At 29.7% G+C, this 14,491-nt stretch overlaps 1 protein-coding gene across 2 annotated transcripts in view; it reads left to right on the top strand.

The window, feature by feature from the left end:
- Positions 1-14,491, top strand: part of LOC106685573 (DNA-binding protein D-ETS-6) — a 99,253-nt gene that overhangs the window by 27,822 nt on the left and 56,940 nt on the right. The window contains exon 1 of one of the 2 annotated variants that reach the window (XM_014428330.2): positions 6,987-7,238. The exons of the other annotated variant lie outside the window; for it this stretch is intronic. Within the exon in view, the coding sequence (XP_014283816.1) occupies positions 6,998-7,238 (241 nt within the window). The 5' untranslated portion in view covers positions 6,987-6,997. Of the gene's footprint in view, positions 1-6,986; positions 7,239-14,491 lie in introns of those variants that run through there. 2 annotated transcript variants of the gene reach the window in all.

Here is a 14,491-nt window from a genome sequence, read left to right on the forward strand (position 1 = left end):
TATAAACAGTAGTAAAGCCAATATACCTATGTAATTTCATTATACTATCTGAAAATTTGTAAACGCTCGCCAGATAAAAATCTCACTATATGAACCATGTAATTATTCTTAGGGGACATATGTCCCAGAATAAAGTTATTTTTTCATTTCATTTCATTTTCATTTCATTTCATTTTCATTTCATTTCATATTCGTATAAAAAATATTTTTGGTTCAGTAATGGTTCGTCATTAAAAATTAAACAGTTGGTCTGAAAAATAATGGGCTCCTGAACCCACACGATCGACTTATTTCACCAGTAACAGAATAAATGTCTGCCAGAGCCAGATTCGAATCCGTGTCATTAGAGTTAGTAGCACAGTGCCTTACCACTGAACCAGAAGAAGTTGTAATCACTTAAATGCATCTGTTGGCGAGATCCTGAAAAAAACAATTCTATCTTCATACCAATTGAGTACAAGGGACTGATAAGAGTTTTTAAAAAAACAAAAACGGGAATTTAGTGTACAAAAATTGTTTTTATCAAGATACACGATTATTTTTTTTACGAACATCTTGTATAAGGATTATTAATTTTTGATAGGAAGTAAATGGCTTCTTACGAAACCAAGAAAGTTAAAATGAATTTGGCACTTAACCCTTTCGCTTCCAGTGGGGCGATACGTCCCAATCGAATTTTTTGTGGACTAAAACAATTGAGGGACTCTGGATTGCTGAACTAAAATTCATTTAACGACAAAAATAAAAAAGCAAAAATTTGTGTCTTCCGATCTTGATATCTCACTGAGAGATTTCAAGTCTAATTTTTTTTTGTTTTCTGAATTTTTTAATTAATGGTTGTGAAAGTGTTCAGGGAATGTATTTTAACAATGACTACAATATATAGAGCTTGTCTTTATATAAAATTAAGTTACAAAGAATAAATTTTAGGATTATGAAAGACTGATAGACACAGAAGTGACCGTAAAGGAGATTACAACTAAAACTTCTTTAAATAAATAAATATTTAGTAAGTGTATGTATAAAAAAATAACATATTAACGAATAATTTGGGAGAACCTATTTGGACAATATTGGCCAACATCACGACTGATCCAGGACTGAGTGACCTAGAGATCTGAGTGAGTCAGAATGAGTCAGTGAGTGAGAGGTCTTTCATCCTCTTAGATTTCTAGGACATCTCTCCTCTTTTGTGCTTTAAAAAGTTATTTTGGTTATAAATAATAAATAAAGATAAGTAGATAGGTTTATAAAAACAGTTACTCAAGTATTACCTCTTACTCTACTCTACACCTCTTACTAGACTACAAACAATTTTTGTATTTTTTTTTATAATATTATTATTTTCATCTAAATATTTCGTCCGTGTTTGTTTTTCTTGTAATATGTAGCTTAGATATTCATCACAAAAAGAAAAGGTATAAGCTTGTTGATTTACTTAATACATTCTGAATTCTTCACAAACGAACAAATAATTAAATTAATAATATAAAATTATGAAAACTAATGCGATAATAAAATTTAAATAAATATTACTGATTATATATTACTATAATAAAAATATTTATGCCGTAATAAAATGTTGACTCTCTTTCCCTACATTGCTCTCTCCCATTATATCCATTTCTTCCCTTACCTCTACAATCTGCATACCGTACCTCGAAAATATTCTAGAGTGTTTCCGGAAATTATTCGCTTTTACTCGTTTACTTTGCTTTTGCTACAAGAAAATTCTCCAAAAAAATGGTTGTAAATATAATTATAAATAGTATGTTTTCTCCAAATCAATTTTTATTATCTAATAGGTGTCATTTTTTTTTAGTTAGTGACACATTCATTCATTTTTTAATCTCGAAATCACTTAGTATTATGACCTTAAATGATCATTAAACACCTAATTATCATTCATTTGGTCTGTACGCAATCGTATTTCTATGTTCACCAGTCTGCTGGGCACGTCTTGGCTAGATTATTGTTTCCCTTTCGTCGGCCCCAAGACTTCCATTGAAGTCCTATACAGCCTTTTGACATACGGGGAGGGGAGGTTATCTACAGGTGACCAACCTATTCTAACCATGGTGAGGATTCAAGTTTTCAATTTTTGATAGACCTCAGATTGATAGACCTGCGCCTAACCACCTGACCTACGGACGACCACACTTTTTTGCAAGAATGCACTCATACCAGTTTTTAAGATTTTTTTTTTAATAATTTATTTATTTTTATTTACAACAGTATACACATATATACAACAAGTAAATTTGCTGTAGGTGACATAGTGACATGATAAAAACATGTGGAGAATCTACCCACTGATACAACTCATATCACTCATAACTCACAATAACATTTCTAGAGGAGATCTCGAGGCCATCTTCTTTTCAGACGCCAAGAAGGATTATTAGGTAATGAAGGAGAAGCCAGGTTAGAACACAAGTGGATTTGGGTGGTTGAGAAGTTTATTATGGAAGGAACGGTATCTGGTTCTGGCCAATTAAGATTTTTTAGATAGGAAACTCTACTGGGAAAATATTGCCTTTTTATACACGACTCATTTCATCCCTGTCCAACAATCAGTTTCCCACTTTGCCAAAGTTCACCTACCCTTTAATTCCTTTATTGTTTCTAACTAAGAATAACTGGGAGTTCTCTTCTCTCGTTTCCAACCGACTTTGTTATTTTGATAAACTTAGATCCACATTACGAAAAGTAACTTTTAGTGTATTTGTACATGCTCCTAATACATTCGTGGCCAAATAACAACTTGTAAGCATTCATCTTTCATCATTTTAATTCATCTTTTTTTCATTGGTTAATTATTAATATTGAATGAGATTTTTCTTTGGATTATTCGAAACTTATAGTGCATTCCAGCATTTACTTTGCACTGTTGTTTTTTCGTTTTTCATAATTATTCAACCGCTGTTAATTGATAAGATAATTGTTCCGTAATTTTGTTTTAGATTGACAAGGGTTCCGCGAAATTTGCTTAGCCCATGAGTGCAGCACAACAAAGGTTGCGAAACGCCGCTTTAGGCAATAACGCAATACGCAAACTGTGAGTTACCTCATAATGGCAACTATCATGCTATTTAACAAAATATATGTAATGTTACGTATCGCACATCCAGAATCACACAGGTGCTCTTAAAATTTCTAATGAAAGCAATTTAATGACGACTCCTAACATCGCAAAGAACAACTAGTTCTCAAATATCAGAATAATCCAACTTAAAAATAGATGTTACAGCAGTATCGTAAAAGAAAAAACCTATAGGCGTTTGTATAGAACTGAACATAGTCCAATGCTCTCCTTTATATTGGAGTTATAGTAAATACAGTAAAGTAAAGATGTTTCGGTCATCCGAACTAAGTTTTACAGGTGGGTGTACGGATTACTAAAAAGTTCGGATTAAAAAAAGACATTTTAAGAAAAATGGTGTAAAAAAATTCAGTATTATGAATGTACATAACTATTTTAATTTTCGGAAATTAATACACTTCTGTTTTCTTTTACATCCCCAGTAATGCTTATTGATGATTGAATTTGTTAAAACTACAAGATTGTTCATTTATAAATGAAAAACTATAAATAATAATTTTAAAATACTCCTTGTATGTATTTACTTAAAACGTGATTAAAAAAAAAAATGAGTTCAACAAAATTTTTATTTTACACATTTCTACTATTAATTAAATTATTTTTACAAAATCAAATGATACATACAATAGATATTATAATGATATTATTTCATAGAAATTTGATTACACAAATATTTTAATATAAAATATTTTTACCAGCTTTGTTTTCTAAAAAAAAATTTTTTTTTTAATGCCGGTTATGATTAGTGGAGTGTTACCAAGACTACACTGTACTTAGTTTTTTCTATATTTCAATTTTGGTAGCTCCTACCAGAATCAAAATATATAAACTTAAAAAATGGCGCCCATCTCTATTTTCGATTTCCGGTATGCTGAATATCTTTGTACCCGCTGATTCGTGAAGTCAAAACATCGATCACAGTTGATTAACTCACATTACAGAATTTCTGTGTAGAGCTTAAACTAATTTTATGTTAAAATAGAAAAAAAAATACCCTTGATTGTCATTATACTTTTTCTCGATGTATATATTTACTTTTATTACATTAGAATTTTATCACTAAAATTTTGAAATAACTATATTTTTTCATGTGTTCTCGTACGTGACTTATTGAAATATGCAATTGCATTAATTAAAAAATCAATTTGTGTATCTACGTGTTGTTTGTAATAAAATATAAAAAAAATGATTATGGCTCTATTTAGCCTCATACGTTCCCTCAGAAGGCATAGTATTATTTTAATACATGCTAATTAATATAATAAAATACATGTCCAAAAATATATAGGAAAATAATACAGAAACGAATTTTCAGAAAAAAGACTTACTTATAATTTCATTAAATCAAACTAACTATTAATACGATAAGTTATTCCAGTAAAATCGTATTTAGAGAATTTTCATTAAAAAAATATTAATTAAATAAAAAAATAAATAAAACTGTACTGCTACACCCCAGGCAGGATTATTGTGCTTGTACCACTACAGCCCACAAGGAGTTGATTTGGTCAGAACTATGCTCGGGCGCCAGATTTTTACCCAATTATGAGTACCCACTTCATAGCCGGGTGGTACCACTAGGGTGGACCCGGGAGGGTTCTGAGCCCACAGGGCTGACTCACGGCTACAGTGAAACAGAAAATAAACATACTGTAAGAAATTAAACATACCACTGAGCACCCACCTACTTCCACGTTATAAATTATCGATTATTAGTATTAAATTTTTATGGAAATTCAATTAATTAATTTAAAAATTAATTTGTGAATAATCAGTTAGCTATTTATTTCTCAATTCTATATTGAATGGTCAATATTCAATGATCCCTTAATTTTCATAAAATCAAAAATTTTAATATTTTAGTAAAACTGGCGTGTTTATATAGTTAATTTACTTTGAAATAATACTGGAGAGAAAAAAAAGAGTTTAAAACAAAAGATAATAAAATGAACTTTGGACGATTAAGAAAGGAGAGAATTCGGTCTGAATTTCTTGAATGATGATAAATACCATAACCCTTATAAATTTATTTACCTTATTAATGTGAAATATCTTTATACTTTTATTGTAATGAATTATGTTTAATCATCTTCTTGAAAATCATTGAAAAAAAAGAAAAACATAATAACTTTATTCACATAAGTTTTGTTGAAATTAACAAGATTAAGTAGAAAAAAACATGGCAGAGCTTCATTTCTCTAGATTTTATAAAAGCATGTTCTAATTATACTATGTAACGGGGTTTTTTGAATCACGTCTGTGGTTTACAAAAAAAAAAAAAAAAGGCGACGTATGACACCAAGAAAAATCAATCAACGGAATCTAATGTTTGATCTGAACTACACGTTTGTCTCCCACCGGGCATGAAAGTATTACACACTAATATAATATTTACAAAACAAGAGTTTCTTGTCAAAACAGTAGAACCTACTGTTAGATAAGCATTCTTAGAATCGATTGTTGGACATATATAGATTCTTAAGATATTTTGTAGACTTAAACAATTAACAAAATATTAATATGATCCATGTCCCAGTACTAAGATTAGGATTAATAAATTAGTAAATTTGTGTAAAATAAAAATTGTTAAAAAAAATTTATCTATGTTAACGAAGTAATTTGTATAATTTCAGATTACAAATTAGGTGAATTCTCTATACCTCAATAAAGTTTTGATTTACTGATGTAAAGCTGTAAAGTTTGAGGAGTAGTATCCTGTACGAAAAAAATTAAAATCATTCCTAAACAAGGTCCTAACAATCGCAATAGATGCCCCTTGGTTTATTAAAAATAGTTATCGCTACATCGCTAAATACAATTAGAACCAATAGATGAATTCATCGAAAAACGTTTTTCAAAATTCAGCAAATGATGGAAAATATTTTACTGTAAACTCAGTATTTATCTTTTTATATATTTTTTTTCTTTCTTACCAAATTACTTTTCATTATATAAGTCAGTTATTTTATTAATAATAGTTGTTCTGTTTCATATATTTTTCTTTCATTATTCAATTACATAACTATTATTACTATTAGTTTGAATATTTTTCTAAATAATTAATTTTTAATATTTATTTTTTTCTAATAATTATAATATTGTAAAAAGTTGGGGGTGTCTTTTGTACGATGCTAATTCCTCACATTATCAATTCTTAAAAGAAAATATAATAGTTATAATAATCATGATCATCAGGCCAATCTGGTAATAAAGTAATATAAAAAAAAATTACAATTTATCCCTCCCCTTAGAAAATTAAAAACAATAATTTCTTTGTCAACGTTTTAAAATCCATTAACTAATCAAAATTCAGTTACACCATACGTGGACAAAGGAACCGACTTTTCTTTTTGCACTCCACAATAAAATTAATGGTTAGAATCAGAGTATAAGAAAATTGCATCAACTTTCGTGTATGGTTAATAATAAAGAAGTGTAATTTAATAGAATAGAAAAAAGTTTTCAATTATTTGTTTTTCTCCTTTCAGAAGGGGGCGCGCCCCCCCCCCTCTCTCTCCCCCCGGCTTGATCTACTTGTGGGTTTTTAGTTTAATAACTGACACGAAATCCATATTTCGATTGAGGATTCTAAATATCTCGTCGTTGGGGAACTTACATCACTAATGCTTCAAGGAAATCCGTTCGATCTATCGCATTGTTGCAGGGGTTGGTGCAACCTCTCAACTCCACACTGTTCGCCATGGATCCTCCAGATGTACGTCCTGGTCACTGAATACCAGATCAGGCAAGTGGAATACAGGACTAACTAGGTGCCCAGGGGCCGGTACTAAGGGCGACTGTACCGAGGTGGGGGGCTCCCACGGGAGGGAGATTCCTGGAAGTGCGGAGGTTCGGCTCCCGATGCGTCAGTCTTAATCTTGTGGCGATGCCGTCATGTGTCCAGAACAGTTGGAAGAAGGGTTGCCCTACGAGGCGGGACGGTTGGACGATGGGATTGTTGGAGGAGTGTACTCCTGTACATCGGCCGGTTCTTCGGGAGGAGTCGTCCGGGTACAAAGGGGATGGTCTGAAGAAAGCGGTGTTGGAAGCCTAGACTACTTGGATCTAGATAGCCTCCGTTCTTTAGAAATACAACCCAAATCCGAGACAGACGACAGGGTCTTCGTACCCTCAGGTAAATATTAATTTATTACTACTGTTAATACTCCATTAGGGATTATTATAACATAATCAACTACCTAGGAACAAAGCGAAAATTTTATTTAATTGCTTAAAAAAATACAAAAAATTACATTTTGTATTTTACATAACTGTATACTTTATGGACACTACAATATCAAAATGATAAATATATAATAATATGGCTACATATTTTTTAATAAATGATACTTATATAATTGAGGAAGAATAAAACACTTTAATACCCGCCCAAAAATTATTTGAACCGAATAAATTAACGCGGTTCGGTAGTTTGGTAAATTGAACGGCGTCTCACTCTCTTCTCACCGACCTTGGTGATGTATTCACTAAATAAGAGTTTTCCATGGATAAAGGATTACGTATATAGATTTCTGAAGTCCAAAAACTCAATTTTAATATTTTAAGCATAATCCCAATAAATGTCGAAATTAGTTTTGCGGTTTGACAATAACTACTAAGCCAGGAAAATAGCATTTTAACTGTATGCTAACATCTTCTGTATTAGTCCTCTTAATAATATTTTGATGTAACTAATAACAACAAATGATAATAATAATAATATGTACAGAGATAAAAGTACACAACTATAGTCTTAGCATTCCATATGGAACGCCTCTCATATTATCAACTTCAACAATTGCAACTATTCTAATTAGTGCTAATTAAAAAAAAGTTTAATTGTATTGATAAATAATAATAACTAAGTTAATATTCATTAAATTATCGTTGAGTGGATGTTGGAGTCATGTTTTTCAGTAAAAATAAGGCATCCGCCATTGTACTGTATAACCAAGCCAATATAACCTAACTTAAAATATTACTCGTATTTTTTAAATGATTGCAGTAATTTTTATAGGCGATTAAATTTTTTTTAATCAATTTTATATTTCATATAGCCTCATTTCTTTTTTTATTTTAAATTTTAGAAACCATACTAACATTTTTCCTTGAGCCTGAAATAAAAAACACTAGTACGATTTCGTTATAGTACATCCCGTAGAAACCAATGACTATTTCAGATTCTAAAATATATATTTATATTTTTCTCCCTAAGTAAGTTAAATTAAAATAAATAAAAGAAAAATAAAAAAAAGTAAGTTATGAATTGTATAATTCAGTGATTTATTCAATAATAAAATTTTTCAACCTCAATCAAAATCTCTTTATCGTTACCTAATCTGTTTTCGTAATTTTTAATGAAATATATCGGTATATATATATATATCATTTAATTTATTACTTTTATGATTAAATTATTTTATTTTCGAGGTATAAGAAATTTAATGAAAAAATTTATAAATTTTTATTATATTTCACTGAAAATATTTTAGGTAAAAGGTTATTTACAGAGAACAAAAAACTGATATATATGTATATGTATAATATAGTTATTGTTTTATTTTTCCAGAAAATTCCTAAAGAAGAGTTTAAAATAATTACAAATCCCATGAATATGATGAGATGTTATCATTATATTACAGAATCTATAAAATTAATTTATTTTAAAATAATATATAAGAAAAAAAAAGTTTTATACCAATATTTTTGTTTTAAATATAAATATATTTTAATATGTAAAAATGGCAGAAACATACGATTAAGATAGAATGGATTAAAAATATATATATTTTTAATAGGTAAATAAGTTTATATTGCATACATTTTGCGTATATCCTATATCTATACTGGTGTATGGTAACATAATCCTTACCTCATAGGATTACTTATAGCATTTGCTTTAGTACGAAGTTCGATTCATAAAAAAAATTGAAGCTATTCAAAACTTTTGATAAAATTAAAAACAACATAATTAAGAACATTGATAAGTACAAAAAGGATTTCTATTCATAATCATTGGTCAGTTACAAATTTAGTAATATTTTTTTTTGTCTTTTTAATTACCATGTGCGAGTACACCCATATTCACTCTTTCAAACATTATATATATTTTTATGCAAACAATACGACCCATGAAATGGCCCTTGATTTGGTTCAGTACTTTGTAAGAAAGCACTGTTTTTAGAACAACGAGTGTACAAGGAGGTGGTTTTTTTTTTCAAGATGAATCTCAACCGCCAGATTTTCCCCCAATTAAGGGTAACTACTTTGTGGACTCCAGGAAGGCTTTAAAAACCGAATATATATATATTTTAAATTTTCCCTTCCAAATATATAATATAAATATAAGTAGTCCATGCGGAAAAGTATATCATGTGCATTACTCTTCATTATAATTTTATTATTTTGTACAATTTATTCAATTAAATTAAATAACATATTACAATTGTGAAAAAGGCAAAAAGATTGAATGATGGTTTGAGGATTAATGCTATCAATAAATAAAATATATTGGTAGTGTAAACATATTTTAATTGTTTTAGATTATGTTGTACGGCTTCATTAAATGAGTACAGTTTTTACGATTTTTTATAATATGGGTGTAGTTATATAGTGAATAACCCCGTGAATAATTTTGCAGTGTAGTATCTATTTGCTGATTAATAGTAATGTACTCTTCGTTTACTTTATGTAATTAATATATATTATTAATTTTATATTAAATAGTTCAAATTTTACCTATGTCTATTAATGTCTAATTATATAATAAATTACAAAAAATAATATATATATTAATATGCATGAGTCAAGTTTCTAAGAAACAATATAATTGGATAAATAATCTGGGCTTTCCAAATCATAGCATGGCTCATATGGCAAGAATGAAGATCTCGGCATATCAACATTGTAACCACTAATCCATTGGCTAAATATAATTAAATACACAATTAATTTAATATGTAATAAATACTTTAAATTAATAAAACGTCAATTTTATCTAGAAAAATGTGATTTTCACAGTTTTATACCCTTTTGTGTAAATGCATCCAGTCGATAAACGCCCAGATTTTTTTTTTCAGTCAGACTACACCAAAAGGAACTTCATATTCTGTATTAAATTGATAGAATGGTCCATAATAAATGTTTTTGAACTCTGGAAAACAAGGGATGGTAGTCCGTTTCTACTAGAACACCTTTGTGTGTCTGTACAAATAAACAAATTTGTAATTGAGACTAAATGTTATAAAATATATTTCTTAAAGCGACATTACAGTATATTGGGGGGAGAGGGATTTTCTTTGGACTTATCAATTCAACGAAAAGGTCCAATCATTTACTAATGGCCATCTGTTTCCATTTCTTTTTTATGTTGTCTTATTTTCGTTTCTGAATCACGTATACTCCTAAAATGTTGCTGCTGTCGTATCCAGGGGTGTTTTTCAACCAGTAATTACTGTTATTTTTTATTTACAATTTAACAAGCTTTAATTTTTTTTTTTTTTATTCCTACCATCATAGAAGAAATATTATTGTAGTTAGTAAATGCAACTTCTAAGGAAAAGCAAATTTCCATTACCTGTTCTATTTATTTGATAGATTGTTTTTAAGTCCATCTTACAATTGATTTAAAAAACATCAGTTATTTTTTATTATTTATAATAAAAATATTAATATGCTCTAAAAAATTAAATTTTTTAAAATTTAAACCCGTAAATTGTATTAAATGAATATACTAGGGATTGTGTTATGGTGTGTATACAGTTTTATGGAGTATCTACTCCAATTAATGTAATTTATAAATAAACTTAAGATAGGAGCTATATTGTTCCCGTTATACTTAATCGTACATATATTTTCTATTATATAATTATGATATAATTTTGAAAATGATACAATGAAGCACCCATAAAGTATTCGCATAACTTAATCATGATGTTCTTATCGATATAGCTTGGTGTCCGTTCGGTGCAGGTGAGGTAAAGAATTTGGAACAGAAAAACCGTACAACGCATGCTCCTGCTTCTAGTTTTGAATTCTTTTATAAAACCAATATTATTTCTTCTGACATCAGTAATATCAATCAAAATATTTGTTTTAATTTTTCGCCACCTCTAGTCGTATATGCAAAATTTAATTTCTTTTTTGATATAAATTCGAAATGGATACTGAGCAAAGGCTCTACAGTATACCGATTGTAGAAACCATAAGACGCGTTTTATCATATAGTAAAAGTAATTCTTTAATTTTTTATTATAAATGGACCCTCTAGGGGAAAAAAAAAATAGAAGTTACTAGAAAATAAATAGGTGTTCACTAACTTGATTAAAAAATATCAGCAAAAAATGTATTTTTTTAATTTTGCCAATTTTATACCAGATCCTTATATGGTTGATATAACCATTACATTATATATTTTTTTCTTTAACAGTTGACAGTTGTCGGGTGGTATAGTCTCGTACAAAAAACACCCTTAACTATATACAATGTTATAATTATAAGAAAAAAAAAGATAAAATAAATAGATAAGGATAATGTTTCTTAATAAAAGAGAAAAGTAAAATTAATAAAACAAAATAATGATATTTGTAGACTTAACAGAGCAAACAATTGTCTTCTGATGGTAAAAAGAAACAAGTTAATTTGAAAAAGTAATAATAAGTAAAATAGATGTAGTGTGGTGGTAAAATGAATTAATAAATATATACTTTATAACTGAATATCCTGCAAGAGCCTGGGCTTCAGTCTTCGGGTTGAGGTTGGGTTTCCCAAGTTGTAATCCTCTATTGACTCCATATGTAATTCCCGATACAATTGGCTATTTCTTATGAACCAAGGAGCATTAACTGAGATTCTTAGGACTTTATTTTGAAAAGATTGTAATTTTTTCCTTTTCGTAAAGGATGCCGCTCCCCAGACTTCACAGCCGTACATCAGCAGTGGCCTGAGGATTGTTTTAAATATAATAACAGTTGGTTTTGGTTTTAGTTTGGAATTTCTGTTTAGGATAGGATATAGCATTGTTAACCTAGCTTAGGTTTGAGTCAGTTTGATGTTGATATTGTGATTTCTGTTTCGCTGGCAGGATTCCATTTCACATTTTTACCTTTGAGGATTAGTTCCGGTGGTTCTGGTAGAGTAAAAACTTTTGAATTACATTTTTCAATGTTCAAGCTAATCAAGCATTTAGTGAAATATTGTTCTAGACCATTAAGGTGACTTTGCAAAGTGTTTCTAGCGATTATCATGTCATCATGTTGAGAGAACACAGCTGTATCGTTAGCGAACATAGCTATGGAGGTATGTGTGGACTGGACGATGTCGTGTAGGTAGAAGTTGAACAAAATGGGAGAAAGGGCTGAACCTTGTGGAGTACCGCCATGGATTTGTCTAAGGGTTGAATTGTTGTTATTAATTCTGACAGAAAAAGTTCTTCAGTTGAGGAATGAGCTCAGAATACTGTATAGGTATTTTGGAGTCCCTGCTTTTTTTAGTTTATATAGGAGACCTCGATGCCAAACCTTATCGAATGCTTGTTGGAAATCCAAGAACGCTACCAGGGTGTGTATCTTTTTTTCGAATCCGTTAACTATAAATTCCGACTATCATGCCAGTTGGTTAGAATAATTTCGATGCTCTGAAAAAAAGAATTAAGATTTTTTACAACTGATTCCAGTTATTTTCCAAAAATGGGTAATAAACTGGTAGCCTTCCATAATCAATGATCCTTTGAGTCTAAATTTTCCACATATCCCTGACATTTAGAATACGCCCATTCATCCAGATCCTTTTTAGTTTCATGTTTGAGGTGGTTCTGTGAACTTGAGTGATTTTTTTCTTTAATTTTTAGCAGTATTGATTTTGGGGAGCTGCCAGAAAATGTTTTTCCCCTTAAATGGAAAGGTCGTACAGTTGCCTTATATAAACTGTTTGAGACCGACTCATTTAACGTCGTTATGCTTTTATCGATTTTTTTGAGCGGTGGGGAAATTTTTTTTTTCAGTTGTAATTTTTCATCGATAAGAATTTTGTACGTTTCCCAATCGATTACTCCATTAATGAGAGATTTTCTCACCATTGCATTGCTTATCTCAGTTAAGAAATTAATTAATACAAGGATATGGTCCGAATTTAAAGCTGTGATCACATGAGAAGAGAGAGGAAAACTAAAATTTTTTGTTAATACGATATCCAGAATGTCAGATGGATATTGTGCCTTGAGAAAATATCAAGTAAAGTATTTCCACTAGAATTTGATTTACGGAAACGCCAGTTTTTACAATTTATGTCACCTAAAACTAATTCAAACAACTTCGTCTTGAATTAGTTTTTTATTTGGAGGTTTATAAACTGCTGTGACAGCGGTAGAAGGAGACGAGTTTAAACGAACCTAAACAACCTCTATATTAAATACTTTGGTAATGATATTTTCAGTGAAATAAATATTATTTTTGATTATTAAGGCTACACCACGAGAGGGAGTCGAACAATCTCTGTCATTACGTAAAATTTTGTAACCTGGGATCTTCAATTTGATGTTTTGGGATAAATGTGTCTCAGTTATACAGACTACATCGATGAAATTTGATTCAAGAAAAATTTTAAACTCATTTCTTTGAGAAGATATGCCATGAGCATTCCAGTTTAAAAATTTTAATTTTCTTAATTCGGTACTCATAGTCGAAAAATGAATATTTGAGCATTCGTTGAATAATATATGATTTGTATTAAAGCGCAGTCGGCCAGGAGAGAATTAGTAACTGTAGATAAGCTGTTATTTATTATGGTTCATTTGTGAAGAAAGATGCTACTAACGTGGATAGATGAGTCATAATTTGTGGTAAATACGGCTTGATAGCTTAGATTATAATTTTAGTTATTGAAGACAATAAATTTTCAACATTTATTTCGTTGTCTTGATTAACTGATGACTGAGTATTTGGTTCCGGTGGTTTTGATATTGATCTAATAACATCAGCATATGAGTTTTTTGAAGTGATTTTCGTGGTTGGCCTGCTTGAATTAATCTCAGATTTACGAATATTTGGTTCTGAAGGTGAGTTTATTTTATTTTTAAGGATTTGATAGTATTTACATCCCTTGTAAATATAAATTTAAATCCTTGTATTTATCCTCCAATAAATAAAAATTTAAATCCCTTGTAAATTGTTTACAATTTACAAAAAATCCGTAAATTTTAACGGGCACTTTGAGAAATGGTGTTTACCTTTGCACTTAACGCACCTCGGTTCCAAATGACAATAGTTCTTTGAGTTCTTTGTATGATCGCATCTTTGGCAGTTAGTACACATAGGAATGTCAGTGTTTTTGTGTATGTGTTCTACTATAATTATGGCAGAAAATAAATGTTTAAGATTAAATATATATATA

Source organism: Halyomorpha halys, unplaced genomic scaffold (genome assembly GCF_000696795.3).
Source record: "Halyomorpha halys isolate HHAL.00 unplaced genomic scaffold, Hhal_1.1 Scaffold710.1, whole genome shotgun sequence".
NCBI lineage: Eukaryota > Metazoa > Arthropoda > Insecta > Hemiptera > Pentatomidae > Halyomorpha > Halyomorpha halys.